Below are 21,406 nucleotides of genomic sequence, written 5' to 3' on the forward strand. Positions count from 1 at the left end.
AGTGCTTCCTCTTGTCACATGATAGAACCACCCATTCAGCAATTCCCCACACGTTGGTTTAGGGAGCCACACAGAGTTCAGTGGCACAGCCTGTGCATGCCCAAGGTCCTAGCTTCAGTGAATCTGTGGCATGTCCAGATAAAATGAGGAGGACCATCAGCTCTAGGGGCCAAAAGTAGACTTCAGGCCTCCCTGTCCATGCTTTTTTTCCATCTGGAGCTCACAAGAACTCAGCTCCGACACCTCTCAGGTGGGCACCATTGCCATTCTGAGAGAACAAGAGTTCATGGTGAGCTCTGGCACTTCTTTTTCTAGAAAAATAGCACTGCCTATTTCACACCCTCCTTGAGTGTTGTTTTTTTTAAATGATTTTTTTAAAGTTTCCATTTACCGAATTACCAAATTACACATATCATACCAATTAGTCCAAATTATATCAATCCACATCATAAAGTCCAGTTATTTTCCGGATTATACATTTTTGTGGGGGGTACCCATGCTTCTTGATTGGCCGGAGTCCATACATATATATTTCTGCTGCTTTCCTCCTCCTTGAGTGTTTTTGTGTGGCTGGACTTAGCTACTGCTTTTTTTTTTTGTTCACTTGGATAAAGAATGTGTGCGGAAACTAGCGTACTGTAAAGATAAAATTAAAACTGTGTGCTCCACTGACTTTTACCTCTGGGCCCACCCACCAGCGCCATGTGGCCCTCAGATGATTGCCGAGAAAGGAATGTGGCCCTTGGGCTGAATAGGGCTCCCCATCCTTGAGATAAAAGATCTTAGGACTAGGGCTGAGGAAGGCCTCTGCCTGAAGCCTGGGTGACCTACAGTCAGTAGACAATGCTGGGCAATACAGACCAATGATCTAGTGCTGCATAAGGCAGCTTCGCATGCTGTGCTGTGCAGTCTAGGCCATTGTGCATATGCAGAGAACAGGCACATACAAAAATGGCCACAGAACCAACTGCTCCAGGTGAGTCCAGTTTGCAAGCCAACCAGTCCTCTGACTTTCATCCCCCAGGTGCACTTTAAACAAGCAAACTAGGCTTCCCTCATCTTGTATTTAACTAGGTATGGGTTTGGCTCTCAGGCAGATTTCACAGTAACTCTTCAACTTTGCTGAATATTGCTGGTGCATGATGGAACACGCTTGCGCACTCTTCTTACAAGTCAGTGCTCTCTGCACCTTCTTTCTCCCCTGGAAGAGAGACTGCAATCTGGTTGCCTTGGCGACCTTGGCAGGTTTAAATGAGTAGCTGCACTAAAAAAAAAATGTTGCTTGCATCCAAGTGCATTGATGTTTTAATCTGAGTGGCCTTTAAAAAAAATTATAAAGGGCATTGTATTCTTCATGGCTCAACATTATTATGAGGTTGAAGTACTCTTGTGTCCATTCTGAGGGCCCACAAAGGTTTTCAATACAGTTCTGAGGAGGAGGAGACTCTTCGTTGGGCTGGGGAGACGAGGTGGTGTTTTAAGAAGCTGATTAGAGGATGAGGTCGGGTCAGGTTCTAGCTTCAAAACTGATTACAGGCTGTCGAATGTACTGAACCAGGGAACAGCTAGTTTTTCTTTATTATTTATTGGAATGAGTACAAAGTTAAAGTGAAGCTTTCATCTCGGGGTTCACCAGTCCTTGTTAAAGGCGGTGGTTTTGCCTTTAAAAAATTGTAACCTTCAAAAAACAATGTTTCCCAAACAAACAATTGCTCCTTACACTAGCCTGTGTGCTTCTTCAAGGTGGGGTATGTGGATGGTTTTTATTTTATTTTATTACACTATACTGCACTTCCATTCATCATGGAACCCAAAGCATCATAGACATGGTTCCCATCTATGCAGTGACCCAACCCAGACCTTCAGTAAGGTGTTGGCCTCACATGGCAGTAGATCATATCTTGAGCCTCATATACCTCCAGGTTATATCTTGGACTGTCAGTTATGAGAAGAAGTAGGGTTTGTCCATAACTCCTATGAAGCTGCCTCATACCAGGTTGGGCTACGTTTCTGCCTAATCTAGAACTGCAGAGGTCTTTCACATCACGTGCTACCTGATCCTTTTAATTGGCAATGCCAGTGGACCTTCTGCATGCAGAGCACATAGTCTACTACAGGATGGTGATTCCTCTCTCCTCTTTGCCCTGTCCCCATCCATAACAGGCAGCTTCTTTCCTGTGGACCCACCCTTCTTGTCCATTGGTTCCAGAGGGCTTCCAGATCCAGTATTGTATCAAGTGTTAATCCTAGGAAGAGTAGACCCAGTAAAACTAACAGACATGACTAATGTAGGTCTGCTAATTTCAGTGGGTCTACTCGTGAGTATAATTTAGTTGGATACAACCCACAGATTAGAATTTGGGACACTTCATACTACTTGAAACAAAATTTTTCCCTGCCACACTTTAGCAACAACTAACTGGATCTCTCATAGCATTTAAATTGCAATTCAGCAAACGTCTAAATGGGACATGTCTTGTTATTTTGCTGTTCTTCAGAGTTCTGCTTTTTATTAATTGATCCTGTTAATTGTCTGATACAGATTTATGTTTTGTATGTTTGGTGGAAGTATAAATGGGCTCAGTTAATAATTCTGTATCCAGGTATTCGGCCATTAATGTTACCAGAGTGATTTTTTAAACCACTTTTATTTACTGTATCATCACAGTATTCATGTCATTAGATTCTACCTTCCCCCAAATATTCTTGGTGACTCATGGTAGTATAGTATTTCCATGACTCTCTTTATTGTATGAGGTGTTCTCTTCTTAAAGCAATCCTGCTATTAAAGATATCTGGCAAGAAGAGATAGCATCCATTTAATTTTAATGTTACTATTGTTCTTTACTGCATTTTGATTGGCCAGCCTGGTGCACAAAAAAGTCCTTGGTCATATCTGTGTCTCTCTGAATGCCTATTGTGAGCAAGAGCAATCCAGGGTCACTGCCCTTTAAACACTGCCAGTCAGTTCTTGGGAGGGAGAAGATATGTTAGAACTGCCAGTGATGAGAAAATGTGGTTAAAGAAGCAAACAATTTTCAATTGAAAAATGACAGTTCTATTGGAAGTGCTCTTCATTTTAACTCCCCCCCCCCCCCTTTAGACTACAATCTTATGAAACAGCTAGTTTCTTTCTCTTCCAAGGAAGAACTGACTTGCTTTTTCATTTTAAACTGGGGGCAGGGAGAGATGAATCCATGTTCTTGGAGCCTGATATAATGATTTAGAAATAAACATCACATAGTCATAAATCTTAATATTTAGCAGTTAAGTGGCATTATGCCGGATTGAGCTATGTACAATTTCTGGGTGAGGTCCAAAATATTTCATGTCATGTCTGAATATAAGTAAAGAAAGAGGTCCCTGGGAAGTGGGATTAATTATGAAATCTGAGAATTGTAGCTTTGTGAGTGGAATGGGGTTCCTAACAACTCTCAGCACCCTTAACAAACTACAGCTCCCAGAATGCTTTGGGGGGGGGAGCTGCGACTGTTTAAAGTGGCATAATACTACTTCAAATGCATAGTGCTGATGGGGCTATAATGGCTAACTGTGATAGTCATATTGCAAATACATTTGCTTGTCCTTATTTCTCAAGTCAAGCATACAAATGGTTACATCAAAGCCCTAAAGGATGAGTGTTCTCTGCTTTTTCCTATATCACATACTGAAAATTTTCTCTTGTGCAATATCTAAAGCAGCATGTAAAAATAGTAAAACACATTACAGTAAGCCCCACAACTTACGGGGGGGCTATGTTCCGAAGATTGTGCCTAAAGCCAAAGTCACATATAGCCGGAACATACTGGGTTCAATTGGAGGTGGGATTGCCAACGTCTTTTTTTCCTGGATGCTTACCCCCTTTCTGCCCCCTTTTTTAAAAAAAAATTTTTGCCAAGCATGTAAACCTGAATTTGCACAAGTTAATTGTGTAACTCATGAGGTTTCTGTATGAAACAATCTACAATTGAAGTACCGATATTTAGTGCAATACACTGTGGTTGGCGATATATGCCAAATCAGTATCAATGGTATTGGAATCTCTGGGTGAGGAAATAGGTTTTAAACATATGCTGAAAACGTAATATAGTTGGTGCTAAAGTTGTGTCAAACTAATGTTTATTGAGAATCTTTTTGTTAACTTCATAGGACCTCATTGAGTCCTATAGATACACTTAACTTGGACAGAACTTGAAATGAAAGTGATTCCCTTTGATTCTCCACAGATGGTACCCGGCAGGAAGAAGCTGAAGGTGAGCTTAGTGAAGAAGATCACTGGTTTGGAAACTCTTCAGAAACCCCATCAGAAGCATCCTATGGAGAAGTCCAGGAGAACTTCAAATTATCCTTTGAGGATAGGATCCAAGAACAGTCCACATCTCCAGACACTTCCCTGGGGAGTGCAACTCCTAGCAGCAACACCCTGGAGCTAGCAGCTGTTGAAAATGAGGCTCTGAGGGACGTGTTACAGAATAAAGAACACCTTTCCCCCGGTGTGTCTTCTGCATGTGAAGATGACACTCCTGGCCCCAATAAGCCACTGAGTAGTAACCTGAGACGTCTGCTGGAGGCTGGTTCTCTCAAGCTAGACACTAGTGTTGCAGTTAACGGCAGGGTTGAGTCCCCTGTAAATCTTGGCTCAAACATCTCCTTTTCTCCACCTACGCATCATGCTCAGCAGCTAAGTGTCCTTGCTAGAAAGCTGGCTGAAAAACAGGAACATAATGACCAATATGGCGCCAACAACCAGTTTATATGGAATCAAGGCAAGTGGCTGCCCAACTCGGCGCCATCTTGCGGTTTGTCTCCGGACTCAGCCATCCTAAAGTTGAAAGCAGCTGCTAATGCAGTCCTTCAGGACAAGTCGCTTTCTCGAACTGAAGATCCTATCAGGTTTGAAACCTTTTCTTCGCCATTTAGTTCCCAGTCTGCAAGCTCCACCTTAGCCGCGCTATCAAAGAAAGTCAGTGAGAGAAGCATGACTCCTGGTCAGGACCACCCACCGCCAGCTAGCTCTTTTCTTTCTCTCGCCTCAATGACTTCTTCAGCAGCCCTTCTCAAGGAGGTCGCTGCAAGAGCTGCAGGCAGTCTTTTGGCTGAGAAGAAAAAGTCACTGGTTGCAGAAGATCCCCTGCAGCTTTCGGATATGAAGCAAGAGAAAGTAACTCCACCGCAGTCTTTGGAATTATTGTTACTCCCAGCCCCTAAAGGAAGAAGTTCTAAAACCTCTAATCCAGGTATGAGCTGTCATTCTGCTGAGAGTTAAAGCATCGTACGCATTTTCAGTTCTGCATTGTTTCAGTGCATTAAGGAAACACAATGAAGCAGAAGGCAGTTAAAATAATGTATGTGACGGATCAGAGTCCTTAGCCTCCTGCGTGTTTGAAAGGAAACTGGTGTTTAATACAGTTCTCTCTGAAATCTGGGCTCATTATCCAAACCAAATTTAAAATAGTTTTAAAAACATTTTTAGGGGAGGAGATAAAAGAGTTCTTGTTAGATAGCACATATCAGTGAATGTGTGATTTTTTTTACATAAAAGAGGCTAGGATGCATTTTAATAGCAGCCAAATGCCATACGACATCTCCCTCACCTTGTCAGCTTCTCATCCTGTTCAGTTGTTTGTGTATAGTAAATAGAAAAGCAAGGTTCCTCCAGCCATGGAAGGGAGCGTGCTTGCATACACTTTAGGTCAAGGATGGGGGAACCTGTGACCCTCCAGATGTTGCTGAACCAACTTCCATCAGCCCCAACCAGCATGGTCAGTGTTTAGGGATAATGGGAGTTGTACGTCTCACAACATCTGGATGGCTTCAGGTTCTCCACCTTTCCTTTAGGCTCTTTTCACAGCTTCAGATGAATGTATGTTTGTCAGGCATAAGGTGCCATCTCCCTTCTTGATGAAACAAGGATTCCAAATGGCTGAACAGGGTTACAGCCTATTTGCAAAGCAAGGGGTTTAAAGCCTGTATAGGTTGTTCTCTTCTTCCTTTGAGGACGGAGTGCCTGCAGGTGCTACAAATGCTACAAAAATCACATTTAACTGTTACAAATGAGGTTAACCATATCACTAGGCAGAAGAAAATGAACAGGTTTTTCCTAATTATGCTCCATAGAATCTATCTATCCTTATTTTTATCACTTTACTGCTTTAGTCCGAAAGGGCAGAATTCAGTTGTTTGCCCGAAGATACTTCTGTTAGCAAAAAACAGATAAACATTTTAAATCATAGATGATAATTAATGAGATATATATGAATTCTAATTTATTCTTTAGTATACGCATCCCATATTTTTGTTTCCATGGAAATATTGTTGTAGTTCAAAGAAAATTAACATTTAATCATTTAATATTGTTAGCATGCTTTTTAAAAAACAAAAACAAAGAAAACTTATAAGTAACCATGACTTTTTGGAGTAGCAAGCAGCAATGCTCAATGAGAGCAGTGGAACTAGATTGCCACAGGCTTTCAGATCCTGGGTAAACTTTGCAGAGAACATTCATGACACTGTAGAGAACATGGTCTAGTGGCTTGTAGTAAAGTTTGATTCTCCACCAAGCCTAGACTAGTCAGTAGAGTAATAATAATGATAATATTTAATAAAACCATCCAAATGGAGTACCATCCATAGCATGCAATGAATGTTCATTACATAGGTTTTAGTATTTTTAAGCTGATCTGCATCTCCCCAAACAGAAAAGTGGGGTAAAAATAATAAAACCAAATCAAAATTTGTGGGGAACAAGTAAAAAAAGAGAAACAAACAAAATATAACTTGCTGGGTGGCAATGGGAGACTTCTAGGCCCACTAACATAACTTCAAGAGTCAAGATAGCTTTTGAGCCTCTCCAAGAGAACCCATTTTCCTTTGTATAAGTCCATGTTTTCCGGAATCTCAGGTCCAGTTGTTACATTCTTAAGGTCACACACAGCCTGTTGTGTATTAACAGGCCATTTATGAAGCTCTAGGTAAAAATCAAATAAGTTTACAATACATATTTTTGGTGTTGCTTTGGAAACATCTTACACAGACTTGACTGTTTTTTGGACACTTAATAGGAGCCTAATGGCCTGCTGGATCAGGCCAATGGCCCATCTACTCCAGCATCCTGTTCCTCCAGGGGCTAGCCGCGTGCAAGCAGGACCTGAGCACAAGCAGGACCTGAGCACAAGGGCATTCTCCCCTCCTGCCATTTCCAGCAACTGATCTTCAGAAGTATTACTTTGCTTCTTTGTTTGACTCGAAAATAGTTAACTAGATGATAATCAGACGAATAATAATCCTTTACCTTTTTCTTCTTTGTTTTTAAAGAGGAGTTGGGCTGTTTTTTAGGCACATGGTACTCTGCAGTGTTTGTCACTGCTGCAAAAATGGTACCGCTTGCAGAAAGAGGTCACCGTTAATACATGTTTTGGGAAGAAGAAAATTTTGAGCAATTGAGCTGAGTGTAGAAACTGAGTATAATCGCAGTGGAAATAAATCTCATGCATTCCTTTGATTCTTTTCATAACCATAGTTTTATGGCATTCTGTATATTTATGGCATACACAGTATATTTCATTTTTTGAAGCTTTGTTATTTTTGTAGACCTCCTGCTCATATAGCCATGAGTCCTGTCCAGTTGCCATTAAGATAAATGTGATTTCCCTCAAGGATTATATCGGCAGCATTTCTCATTTACTATATGGCCGGGTAAAGAATGGCTCAAACAGATTAAGAATTTGCTTCTTTTCATCACCATTGGCATTTACAGTCTGATGGTTGCAGAATCCCGAAGAAGCAGCAAGAGAGGAAACGTCACTCACACTTCCTCTCCCTCTGCTTCCATGTCTGTGGAATAGATACTGAGTCAGATACAGGAACATGGTTCAGCACTATTGAACCATCAGCACAGCCAGATATGGTATTGTTCTAATAGGGTATCATTATAATTATTTCATTTATGCATTGCTACACATAAAGTATCCCAAAGGGATTTACAATTCTATAAAACAATTTAAACAATTGCATATATAAAAACAATTTTATAAAATCACAAGTATCTATATAAAGCAGTTTAAAAGAACAACATAAATAAAATCAATTCAAATCCAATACAGAGGCTAACTGGAATGAAGATCTCCACTTAGAAGGCTTGTTGAAAGGAGAATGCCTTCAATAGGTGCCAAAAGGAAAATAGTGAAGGCACCTGCCTGAAATGTAACGGGAGGAAGTTCCAAAGGGCACACTAAAAACCCAATTCCAACATTGTGCAAGGTGGACCTCATGGTAGGATGACAACAACAGCAACAATTTGATTATTTATATTCTGCCCATCCGACTGGGCCATCCGCTGAAAGCTGCCTTCAAATGTCTTCTAAGATGTCTTCATATAGTTGCTTATCCGTTTGACATTTGATGAAAGGGCGTTCCACAGGGCGGGCACAGCTACTGAGAAGGCCTTCTGCCTAGTATCCATAGGATGCCCTCTGCTGAAGAATGCAGTGGTCGGTTGGGCATGTAGGGGGTGAGATGATCTTTTAGATATCCTTGTCTTAAGCAAAACAAAACAAATTCCTTCCAGTAGCACCTTAAAGACCAACTAAGTCAGTTCTTGGTATGAGCTTTCGTGTGCATGCACACTTCTTCACACATCTGAAGAAGTGTGCATGCACACGAAAGCTCATACCAAGAACTGACTTAGTTGGTCTTTAAGGTGCTACTGGAAGGAATTTGTTTTGTTTTGACTATGGCAGACCAACACGGCTACCTATCTGTAACTTGTCTTAAGCTTTATCGTTAAGCAGACTGAGCTTGAATCCTGGCAAGGTGGAGGCACAATGGGCAAACGCTTCCTGTGTCTGAGAAAGTGATTAATTGCCTGCACCAATAGGGTTTTAAGGCCTCCTGAAGGAGCAGGGATGCAGTCTGAGGTGCTTCTGGATCCAGCTTTGTCACTAGAGGTCCAGGTAGCCTCAAGGGCTAGTATTACCTTTTACCAGTTGTGATTAGTGTGACAGCTGCAACTATTCCTGGACTGGGAGAGCTTGACCACAGTAGTCCAAGCAGGTTGGATTACTACAACACATTCTTAGCACCTACACTTTGCAGCTCCCTGCCTGTTGACATTAGGCAGGTGCCTCTGCTTGTACCCTTTCCAGCGCCTGCTTAAAATGTTTGTATCCAGATATGTAGATGTTAATGTGTTTTCATCTGCCTTTAATTGTCTGTTATGGATAATTTTAATGGGTTGTGAGGTTTTTGTAAACTGGTTTGAGGTTTTATTGCAATCAAATAGTATGTAAATATGGACTGGGAAGCAAGGGAATGGAGAAAGTGGAGTTCACCGAAACTTTTGTGTTGAAAGGGTAGCAGTCATTTGGAAAATTCATGTAAGTACGTATATCTGGTAGATCAGTAACTATACCATGTAAAGCTGCCGCATTGTAGTTGTTGTTTATTAGATTTCTTGCCCTTTACCAAAAAGTCCTGGGGAGATTTGCAACCATGTAAAAATGCAGTATTGAAATGGACAAAACAATCAGTAGACTGTTCAGTAGAATTCTGTTTTAAAATATTGAAAAGATTCCATCGTTTAAAATATGGAAGGCAGGGTTTCAATGCTTTCTGTTGTAGCTTTTCTGTTTCTCATCTCCCCCACCTAACCCAAGTTGCAGAATAAATTAAATAAGGAAGCAGATTTGCATGTATTTCCTTAATTTGCATCACTTATGCAGGTTACTGATTTCACCTGTTTCAGCACAGGACACTTGAGTGCTGTATTTAATTATTTATTTTCTGAAACAGATTCAGAGTACACATGAACAATCCAGTAGGGCTCTAGCAAAGTCAGCTGAATTATATCTTTACAAGAAAGTCTGCAGCAGGAAATGACAAGTTCATGCAGGTTTTATCTCTGCATTCCAAGTCATAGAAAGTATTGACATTTGAGTTCTCAAAGATGAAAAACAGCTGATGAATACATTAGGGAGTGAGCTGTAATATTCTGGACATAATTCCTAAATATCACAAGAAAAACGGCACTGACTTTTGCAGTTTTGAAAATAATCAGATATCCTTTCGGCAGTCACAGAAATATCTCCTGTTTCCAAGGTAACACTGTAAACTTTCTCATAACAGGACTAGGAATTTGCAGTGTAATGTCAGATGGTTGATTATGTCAACTCAGTGGGCAGAATCCTCTCTTCCTCTTAGCATTTTTAACAAGTTGCAAAATCTTTACCTTGTCTTGATAGCACCCACTATCAGTAATGACTGATGGCCACATTTATAAAAGAAGCACTTAATTTTTGAGGTGCTGGGACATAAGCCTGTTTATAAATTATATCTTTTGACTCAGTGGCCTGATTCAGACTGTTTATGACAAACAGTGGTTTCTTTTTATAAGAATGAACAAATGTGAGCCTTGGACTGACTCGCTCCTCCTTTAAATTGTGAGGGGAGGAAATTTAAAGCTTCCAGTCATGGCTTGTAACAAACCACAGTTTCCCATTTACTCCGCTTGCATGTAAAGGAAGAGGAAAGGAAATGAGCAGTGTGTGAGTCCAAGTCTCGTACTTGCTCATTCTTCTAACAACAAGCCATTGTCCGTTGGGCTCATCTTTTAACATTATGCATAAGTAGTGGCTTTGTGGTTGATTGCTCTGTATATGTTCAAATGCGCTTTTCTCTCTAGCTTAACCAGCAGGGGTGAAGAGCAGCATTCAGATATAATATATGATACTTAAAAGAAAAAGAAAAAAGGATTCCAGGGATTAATATGGGGGAGTTGTAATGAAATGCTAAAGTGAATTCTTGATGCAAAAGTCAAGTCTTCTATGAAAAGTCTTGTGACTATTCAAGCATAGCCGTGGTCCCTTAGGTGAGGACCAGCTTGAAGAATAAGTCAATTGTTTTATATCTAAGTAGAATATGTATGGTCCTTTACTTCCCCTGGAAGGAATCTTCTTTGGCTCCCAGTACGTTTCCGAGCACAATTCAAAGTGTTGGTGCTGACCTTTAAATCCCTAAACAGCCTCGGTCCTGTATACCTGAAGGAGCGTCTCCACCCCCATCGTTCAGCCCAGACACTGAGATCCAGCGCCGAGGGCCTTCTGGCGGTTCCCTCATTGCGAGAAGTGAGGTTACAGAGGGCCTTCTCGATGGTGGCGGCCACCTTGTGAAACGCCCTCCCTTCAGATGTGAAGGAAATAAGCAGCTATCTTCTTTTTAAAAGACATCTGAAGGCAGCCTTGTTTAGAGAAGTTTTTAATATTTAATGCTGTATTGTTTTTAACACTTGATTGGAAGCTGCCCAGAGTGGCTGGGGAAACTCAGCCAGATGGGCGGGGTATAAATAATAAATTATTTCTTCTTCTTCTTCTTCTTCTTCTTCTTCTTCTTCTTCTTCTTATTCCGACCAAAAGATTCCTTCAACCAAATGCAGAAACACCTTTAGTTCCATCCCTCATATGTCCATGAGAAAGGAGCAGCAGTTTGGGAAGGGAATTAGCCATAGAAGTTGTACTGAAATCAATGGTTTTTAATTTATTTATCTGGTTGCTCACAATGAAAGCAGATTCTAGGGCTCAAATTAAGCTCTAGACATAATGTGTAGGTAAAACTGAGTAATGAATTAAATAATGACCTCAGAGTTGCCTCTGAATCCTGAAGTGGCATCAGTGGTCTTCTTGAGCCAGAATGAAATTGCGCATCAGCAGGGGCTCTAAAATCTCTCAGCATCAGTATTGCAAATGCAGTATGTCATGCTCAGTATTGCTTTCATTCAGGAGGTGTGGATTACTGTGTAATTTAATCACTTCCCTTTTCTTTGAATACTTCAGTGAAAGAAAGTGAAAGAAAGAAAGAGCCGAGTACTTTCTCTGTATTACATAGGTCAAAAGCAAAAAAAAAAATTAGCTGCAGGATTATATTCACGAGGCTAGGTAAAGCACAGTAGCATCCTCTGCTGGTTGACCAAAGTATGATTGGGACACTTGTCCTCTATTGCCAGCATCACTTTCATTGGACCCATAGGATCCCCATTCCAGGGAAATGATTATTCAACGTTCTAAAAGTTCTGTACCCAGAGATGAATGAAACCATTAAGGAAAAGCATCCAAGAGGTATTTCCACAGGAGAGAGATACAATTTGCAAAACTGTATTTAGATAGAGGCAGAGACGTTCACTACAATTTAATGATGTTTTCTTTCTTTTTTTATTGCTCCTTATCCTAAGCCTCAGAAGAAGAAGGTGGGAAACCTTTCCAATGTCCGATCTGTGGCCTAGTGATAAAAAGGAAGAGCTACTGGAAGCGACACATGGTTATACATACAGGCTTAAAAAGCCATCAATGCCCTTTGTGTCCATTTCGCTGTGCACGCAAGGACAATCTAAAATCGCACATGAAGGTAAGGTCAGTGGATACTAGTAATTGAAGAAATCCAGTCTATGAGGTCATTGCAGTTTTTAAAAACCCACTCGCTATAAAATCCAGCATGGTGGTGGGGTTTTTTTGGTTTTTTTTCTAGTGCCATTTTAATGGATTCATTTTCTCAAGCATAGGGGTTGGGCAGGGAAAGCAGTAGCCTTCTTGCTATCTATAACAAATACTTGCCAACGTTTGGCCACCATCCAGGAAACCCATTTGCTTGCATGCAAGGGATTGTATACATGCAGCTAAGCTTTGCAATAATTTTTCAGAGAGGTCCCCTGTGAGATGTTTGTGCCTAAACGAACACAAAATATCAGTCTGTGCCAAGCTTTTCTTGATAAGAGCCTTGGTCTAGTACATACAGCTACACATCACTTATAACATTATAAGGGCGAAAATGTAATTATCCATGAGATGGGAAACCCATGGCCTTCCAAATGCTGTTGGATTCCAACCTCTATGAGCCCAGCCAGAAGGGCCAATAGACAGCCCATCAAAGAGTCAGATTTATTTGCTAAAAACCATTGATCATCACACTACAGTCAAGTTGAGAGATACATTTTTAACATAGATCAACTCCAGCACGTTGGACCCCGTTTTGTGTGACAAATTTTTGTCTGATCCATTGAGCCACTAGAATAAACATAGAAACTTTATGTAGAGTCATGGAATTGTAGAGTTGGAAGGGCCCACAAGGGTCATTCAGTCCAATGCAGGAATCTTTCACCCAACATGGTGCTCAAACACATTACCCTGAGATTTAAAAGCCTCATTCTCTACTGACTGAGCTCAGATTATCCCTATCAATCAGTAAATAACCAATCCCCCCTACTGTTTAAAAAAGGAAAGTGTCTGAAGAATCTCTTTCAAAAACCTGTCCTTAGGGAAATTATAGTGGAACAATATAATACTTAGTGATATCTCCCTTATACATAAACAACAATTTACAGATACAGTAGTACCTCGGGTTACATACACTTCAGGTTACATACACTTCAGGTTACACACTCCACTAACCCAGAAATAGTACCTCGGGTTAAGAACTTTGCTTCAGGATGAGAACAGAAATCGCGCAGCAGCAGTGGCGCGGCTGCAGCGGGAGACCCCATTAGCTAAAGTGGTGCTCATGTTAAGATCAGTTTCAGGTTAAGAACGGACCTCTGGAACGAATTAAGTATGTAACCAGAGGTACCACTGTATTCTAACTTATCTCCCCTCTAAATATACTGTGGACATAGTTTGGAATCTTAGTGCAGTTAATGCTTTCTCAATTGCAGCAACAGATAATTCAGAGAAGTAATCTGGAAGATGATGATCAGATTAAAAACAACAACAAAATGATGAAAATTGCATAGCTTGAAGATGACATGTAGTTAATAAAAGATCCCACTCTCTAAATTTGTTTTTAATAGTGTTTTGCAACTATAGGAATAGAAACCTTAAGGATCTCAGGAATCCATCCATATTTGGATATAAATATGATGTTCAGGGATGGTGGGAGTTGTAGTCCAACAACATCTGATGGGCCACAGGTTTCCCATCCCTGAATATAGTGCCAAGTACAGAGCAGGTATGATGAAGGTGCATCATTGCAAAGATGCCTGTAATACAAGGCATAGATTAACTAAACTGCTATCAGAAACCCAAATATGTAAGGCATGTTCTACATGTGAAGGCCTAAGATTTCAGTATCTCCATGCATTCTCCCTTTGGGTATGTGAGTGTAGGTAGGTGTGTGTGTGTGTGTGTGTGTGTGTATGATGTCCAATTGTGGTTGTGATTTATTAAACCATGAACAAGCAATCAGTTTGCAGTTATGAACTTTGCAAACCATTTCAAATGCAGTTAGCTACCTAGTGGCCAGAGCAGATGTTGCATTGGCATGGATTGGCAAAGATGCCAGCCCTGCTGTGTTCCTCCTCCTCCTCCTCCATCAACATGATTTAGATGCTGGCTGCCATCAACTGGAAAGGCAGCAGCAATAGAACTCATGAACTGGGGATACAGATACACTAAAGTCAATGGAATTTATTCACAAGTAAACGTGACCAAGGATGGAGTTCTTAGAGTTTTATACACTGTAGGGAATAAAGGCTAGGTCATAAGGACTGATTCCTTGGAACTCACTCTCTCTCTTTCCAGTGAATCAGTCCTTATGACCTAGTCTTTATTCCCCACAGTGTGTAAACACACACACAAACACACACTTATATACACACAGAGATAGATAGATAGATATAGATATATTACAGGACATAATTGCTTTTGGAACTAATCTGAGAAGCAATGTGCTTTGCAGCTTGCTCTTGAATAATTCTGTGACTTTTAACCCGTGACCTCTGAACAAAGATGTGTACTGTGAAATATTCATCATTAAATTGTCACATATAGACAGGAGAGTCAATCTCAGCTCATCATGCTGACCTCCTTTGTTAAGGTCTTTTGAGATGTGCAAATAAAATGTACTGAGCTCTATAAGCACTAAGGAGGCAGGAAGGCAGCCAGTAGGAGATATGCACAGTATTGGTCTGAAATAAGTTTCTGCTATTTGTCTGAGAGATGTTGTTGCTGTTGTTGTCACTGTTACTTAATCATCAACCGCTTAATCAGGTTCACCAACATCAAGACCGGGGAGAGACATTTCAGTGCCAGCTATGCCCATTTACCTCCTCTCGCCACTTCAGCCTCAAACTCCACATGCGCTGCCACCAGCACTTCCTGAGGACAGAAGCCAAAGTGAAGGAAGAGATCCCAGAAATGGATGTCAAGGGGTCGCCATTGCTAAGTGACAACTCCAGAATGGGGCAGCAGATGGATGGGGCAACAGACCACGCAGGGACTGCGGCCACCTCTAAAACTCCTGAGGTGGCTGGATCTACTGTCCCACCTCTGCTAATAAAAGAAGAGCCCAAAGATGACAGCAGCACCTCCACCCCAACCTTCGCTCTCAGTGTTGTTGACAGAATCACCAACAACACAAAGCTAAAAGACTCCATTGACTTTGTGACCAATACAGCGTCAGCACTTTTCAGCCAGGACATCTCTGTCAAGATGGCATCAGATTTTCTCATGAAGCTCTCAGGTAAGGATGACAAAACTCTCTGCTTCTGGTCTGCATCCCTTTTTTCATGTTTTTACTCACTATGCCACCCTGTTAAATTCTTACAAAGTATGTATTTAAACACAAGTTTTAAGACATATTTAACTCATATTTTTCTCTCAGAATAAGTTCTAAATGTTACCGGGAACTAGGGTCACAGAGACTCCAAGGTCAATAGAATTGAGTCCCAAGTAAATATGCCCATGATTGGAATTCTTATGCATTATTTGCATTATGTTGTAGCATGCTCTGGGATTATATTTAACAGAGAGCAGGTTGGAAATATTCCGAATAAATTTATAATAAAAACTGAGAACTGTCTTGCAATATTCAGAGAAGTGAATATTTAAGTTTCAGTTGGCACATGAATCTAAGGTTACTTCATATAGTGAGTGGCCAAGATTGAATTCTTCAAGCATCTCTACTCTTGGGTATTTGAGATGTGGGCTGAAGTTCCTCAACTCATATAAGACACCTCAGTTTTATGTCCCTGTTTTATATTTTGAGGCGATAGATCTCAGGTGTCTCCCCACCTTGCATTTGCATTAATAGTGCAACAACAAGGAATCCTGGAGCACTTACAAGGCTAACTAATTTATGTATTTATTTCAGGTGCTTTTATTTCAGCTGAAAAGGTTTTCAGAGCCTTACAAGGATCAGTAATAAAACAGTCCCTGCCTTTAGGCTTACAATCCAATGATGCAACACAAAAGGAAAAATAATTGGGAGTCAGGAGAGAAAAAGCAAATTCAAGCATTTATAGGGGCAGAGCAATCCAAATTATAGGAAGCCAGTGTAATTCACAGGATAAAATATTCCGGTGAAATTTATCCCTATTCCAGACTTAGCTCTGGAGTGGGACTACTGCCAGCTGAGTTGGCCTGAGCCCAGCAGAGGGAAAACAAGCCTTTAAAATAGACAGCACCCTTTTTCCAGTGCAATTTCCAAGATCATGTGACTGACCTGAAAGGAATTGGGCTTAGTGGAAAGTCTCCCCTGCTCCATCACCCCTTGCCACACCCCTTTTAAGGACTTCCTCACCTGAGCCCCTGCTAAGTGTATCTCCACCTGAACCAGGATTGTGGACTTCCAAGCTGCCTCATCCCATTGGATCTTGGTTGGGATTACTCCTTTGGTTACAAAGTTCTTATAATAACCAGCTGTAATGGAAAGAGTTTAAGAAGAGGAGCCAAAAGTTGCTACTATCTCAGCTGAGCTGATGAAGTGGTCTCTTTTCCCTTCTCCCTGCCCCACTGCAACCTGACAGGAATGGCTGTTACAAGTTGATAGTTGGAGTGGGAAAACTGGATGGAGCAGATTTCTGAAGAGAGCTGATGGTGTGCCTCTCCTTCTCCTTTCTCCCTCACTGCAGCTTGATGGAACGGCTATTGCCAGATAACAGGAATGGATCAGACTTCTCAGCAGAGCTGATGAAGTGGCCCTACTTCTCTGTTGTCCCTCTCTGCTGAAATTTGGCTCTTAATCAATGAAAGCTCACGCCATGATTAATTTGCTAGTTTTTAAAGTGCTATAAGGCTAACATGGTTGGTTTTGCTACAGAACAGACTAATGCAGCACATCCCTCTGCAAATTAATAATGTGATTTCAGTTTTTGTATCTGAGCATTCAAAAGAACATAATCATTTTCCCTAAATTGTTATGCATTAGCTATGCAGCTGCACTGATGCCCAAATGTCTTGTGGGACCACGACAGCAGGCAGTTAAATCACTGGTGTGATCACATAACTAAAGTGTTGACCAGTTTGGCAGGGTGCCAGCACTGGGATATCACTAATCATGATGCTCTTGCTGAGTGATGTGCAGAATATTTTGCAACTCTGCTTCTTGCCATGTTGGGGGTCTGTCATTCTGACTGTCTTCACTTACAGGTTTGTGTTCAAAAAAGAGTGTAAAACTCTGAAACTTCCCTTCTGTTACAGTATGTGTTTGAACTGATGTGCGTGTCCAGCACTCACATATTCATACACACACCATAACGAGAAATTTAGGATCTTTTGCTGGAGTTATAACATGCATCCGTTTATGAATATGTGATTGCCCTCAACTCCATGCCCATAAGAAGTTCTTACACAAAAAGAATAAAGAAAGCTTGGTTTATTATATGAAATGAAAATGACAGAATATATAAATTCTGCTTTAGACAGAAAAATTACAATTTAAGCAGGCTGTAAACCCTACAACACCTACACACCTAAAGAGTGGGGAAATCGCTGAGTATTCTCAAAGCCTACAAAAGTGAGCGTGACAATTTGGGCCAGCAGGACTCACCCTAATAGTAAGTTAAGAAATGCAGGGGGGGGGGAGTATACCTGTCCTTAAGCGAAATGGATTTGTGCTGATTCCTTGGGAGCTTTGTGTGAGTTGCTTTCAATGGAACTGGGAGAACCCAACTAAAACCTGAAAATCCAGGTGTTTTATAATATTTCTTGCTAATGCATCTTAGTGAGGGAGGGGGCCTTGAGATGAGCAATTCCTGCAGTTCTTATTGTCTTATTGTGTTTCCCTCCCATTTCTTACCTCGCCCATGTTGCAAATTAGTTTGAAAGGATATTATCCTAGTGCATGATGTCTAAACTGGTCACTCTTTGTTTGCCCCTTGCCTTCAAATTATCTTGATGGCCCCCATTCAGGTGGTAAATAGGCTGTACTGGCAACTGAATTTACATGTGTTGACCTTTATGCCAGGTCTGGGGGACTCTGAATTTCTTGAATGCCCTCCAGGAGATGAGACTGGAATCAGACTTGTACCAAGGTCACCAGAGTTCATCATGGAGGGTCTCCTGTCCTTTTAGAGTTATGTCAGTTTTCTTACCTATGCCATGATATACAGTAATAAACCACAGAATAGGTTCAGATTGACACATACACCTATTCATGCTTCTTTCCCAAATGTTTTGCGCCCCCCCCCCCGGCAAATCGTAACAATTTATATTGTTCCTAGTGGATCCATGAGGATCTGGGAAAAATCATTTTCATTTTCTTTTTTGTTGCTGATGCAATGGAATATGCAGATATGCCATTTATTATGACTATTGCTAGTACTTCAGTCTTTTTCTGAAAAACCTCACTTGGTGAAGGGAAAGGGGAAAGCCTCTTGGGGGAGAGCATTCCATAACAGGTGTGTCAACACTGAAAAGTTCCTTCACCGAAGAGCCATCTGCTGCACTGAAGATGGGGAGGAATGTAGAGAAGGGTGGGCTTGTAGAAAGGGTAGCCAATATGGTGTCATCGAGGCTTCCATAATCCCTACCCATTGGCCATGCTGACTTAGGCTGATGGTGGCCACAATGCCCACTCATGCTTCATTGTCTTGATTTGCCCTAGTTACAGATAGGTAGCCGTGTTGGTCTGCCATAGTCAAAACAAAACAAATTCCTTCCAGTAGCACCTATCTGATAGAAGTGTGCATGCACACGAAAGCTCATACCAAGAACTGACTTAGTTGGTCTTTAGGTGCTACTGGAAGGAATTTGTTTTGTTTTGATTTGCCCTAAATGTTTGATTTCTGGGGTTACAAAAATTGCTATTGGCAAACGTAGGATGGAGAGAAGATTTGTAAAGACGAATTGACAATTAAAGAAGCTTAACAAATGAAGTTTGATATGCTAAGAGCAAGGAACTTCTACTAGATTTCTAAGAGGTACACTTCCTAGGGAGTAAGTGCAGTATTGGGATTTACTTCCAAGTAAACATGCATTGAAGGGACACAGGTGGTGCTGTGGGTTAAACCCTGTGATGGGGTGAGCTCCCGTTGTTCGGTCCCTGCTCCTGCCAACCTAGTAGTTTGAAAGCACGTCAAAGTGCAAGTAGATAAATAGGTACCGCTCCGGCGGGAAGGTAAATGGTGTTTCCGTGCGCTGCTCTGGTTCGCCAGAAGCGTCTTAAGTCATGTTGGCCACATGACCCAGAAGCTGTACGCCGGCTCCCTCGGCCAATAAAGCGAGATCAGCGCCTTAACCCCAGAGTCAGCCACGACTGGACCTAATGGTCAAGGGGTCCCTTTGCCTTTATCTTTTAAACATGCATTGGATTATACTGACATAAAATTATGAGGAACTGATAGGTGTTTAGAATTAGGAACACACTGATATCCCTTCCCCCTTTTTCAAACCCAAATCCAAAGGTTTGTAACCAATTTGTGCTACTGCTCTGGCATTTTAGAATAACACTGCTTAAATATATGCCATGCGTTCAGTAACTTTCAACCTTACCTCTACTGACTTGGTGATAGCAGAGCCTGTTTTGGCTGAAAGAAAGGCAACAAGAAGCATTTTAGGGGGAGAGGAGAACAGAATACAGACAGAATACAGTCTCACTCTTCATGGTTTTTTTATTTAGAAATTGATCTTTAGTGTTCAACAGACAGGAATAGTAAAGGCCCCCAATGTGCATTTTTCATGCAAAAAAAGGCCCATGCGCTCATTTTATAGTGTCTTAACGAAAGGTCCTGAAACCTGACTTGTGTGCACTGTTACCTAGCAACATGTTATAAAGTCACTGAAGGAATGGAATATATCTGAAAGATGAAAATGTAAACTTGGTAGATATGTCAATGCCACACAAGGGGAAAGATGTTATGCTAAAGGAAGAAATTAAACCCATTGATCAGAGCAATGTGTATCCAAAATAGTGTGCGGAATTGTACATTTGACCAGCACTGCGATACTTAACAGAGTTTCAGCTCATAAAACAGCAGGCAATGATGTTTTATTTAGTGGGCTTGCGAAATTTACTAGCAATGTTTTAGGAGAGTATTTCCATTTATTATAATATGAACAACGGCAAAAACTTAGATGGAGCCTGAGGATAGTTCCCTGTCAGCCTTTTCCGCAAAATTGAACTTTATCCCCAGCCACCCAGCTTGCTTTGGCTCAGATCGATGCGTTGCAGGCTTCTCTGCAAATGAGCAAAATACAAAGGGTGCAATTAAAGAAAGGAAAAAGTGCCAGGGCTTGACAGCTATATGTCTGATTGGAGCAAGCTGCATATCCTGCCACTGCAGGCATTATTTGAGGAATCCTATGGGCTTGGGGGGTGGGGAGCTCCCTCTGTTGTTCTGTGAGACACTTATCTCCATTGTCCCAAAACCTGACAAAGGTTTTTTTTAAAATGATGTAGTGCTGCTTCATGGATGCAACAGAACTCCAAAGGCAGCTTGAAGCATTACTGCCTATTGAGGATCCTAACTTTTTGGAATTCCAATAGATTAACCAGTGGGATGAATTAGTGCTTCTTCCCCCAGACTGCATCAGAAAGTATATTCTAGGATTGGCATTCAGAAGGCATCAGCTATCTGGTTGCCTTTTGTGTAGGATTTTGTGTAGGAATTTATCAGTACTTGTTGCCTCTTGAAGCCTGCCCAATTTGGTTTTCTGTGTAGAGTTCCCTGCCCTGCACCATCATCCCAAACTGTTCTCCATGACTCTTGTGAACTTGCTGTCTTCTGATGATACATTTACGCACTTCACTGAACCCTTTCCTCCCCTTCTGTTAACAGCTGCAAATCAAAAAGAACCCTTGCCTCCTATATTTAAAGTGAAAGATGAACCGAAAGATGAGGAAAATGCAAGTTCCACTTTTCCTAAATCTACTTACGTTTTTAGTCCTGAGCCTGAAACATCTTCCGCAAGCCTTCCCGAGGAGAATCTCAAGCCACAAGAAGTGCCAGCGAATGCATTGCAGCAGGACATGTCTGTCAAAGCAGCATCCGAACTTCTTATGAAGCTATCAGGTACCAGATTGATTTTTAAAATATTCAGCTTTCTTTTTTTAGTTGTGAAGTTGCCTCGTTTTAGTTACAACAAAGAGGGCTTTAATAGCTAATTACTGTGATGTACTGATGTTGACTTTCTAACAACCACTATCAAAT

General features: G+C 41.2%; 1 protein-coding gene across 4 annotated transcripts in view; it reads left to right on the plus strand.

The window, feature by feature from the left end:
- ZNF827 (zinc finger protein 827) overlaps positions 1 to 21,406 on the plus strand; it is a 111,125-nt gene that overhangs the window by 27,141 nt on the left and 62,578 nt on the right. For all 4 annotated transcript variants that reach the window (XM_081875236.1, XM_081875233.1, XM_081875235.1 and 1 more), the window contains exons 2-5: positions 4,227 to 5,237; positions 12,221 to 12,393; positions 15,027 to 15,498; positions 21,035 to 21,268. In XM_081875236.1, coding sequence (XP_081731362.1) covers positions 4,227 to 5,237; positions 12,221 to 12,393; positions 15,027 to 15,498; positions 21,035 to 21,268 — 1,890 coding nt within the window. The remainder of the gene's footprint in view (positions 1 to 4,226; positions 5,238 to 12,220; positions 12,394 to 15,026; positions 15,499 to 21,034; positions 21,269 to 21,406) is intronic.

This window comes from Podarcis erhardii (genome assembly GCF_964252035.2).
Source record: "Podarcis erhardii genome assembly, chromosome: 9".
NCBI lineage: Eukaryota > Metazoa > Chordata > Lepidosauria > Squamata > Lacertidae > Podarcis > Podarcis erhardii.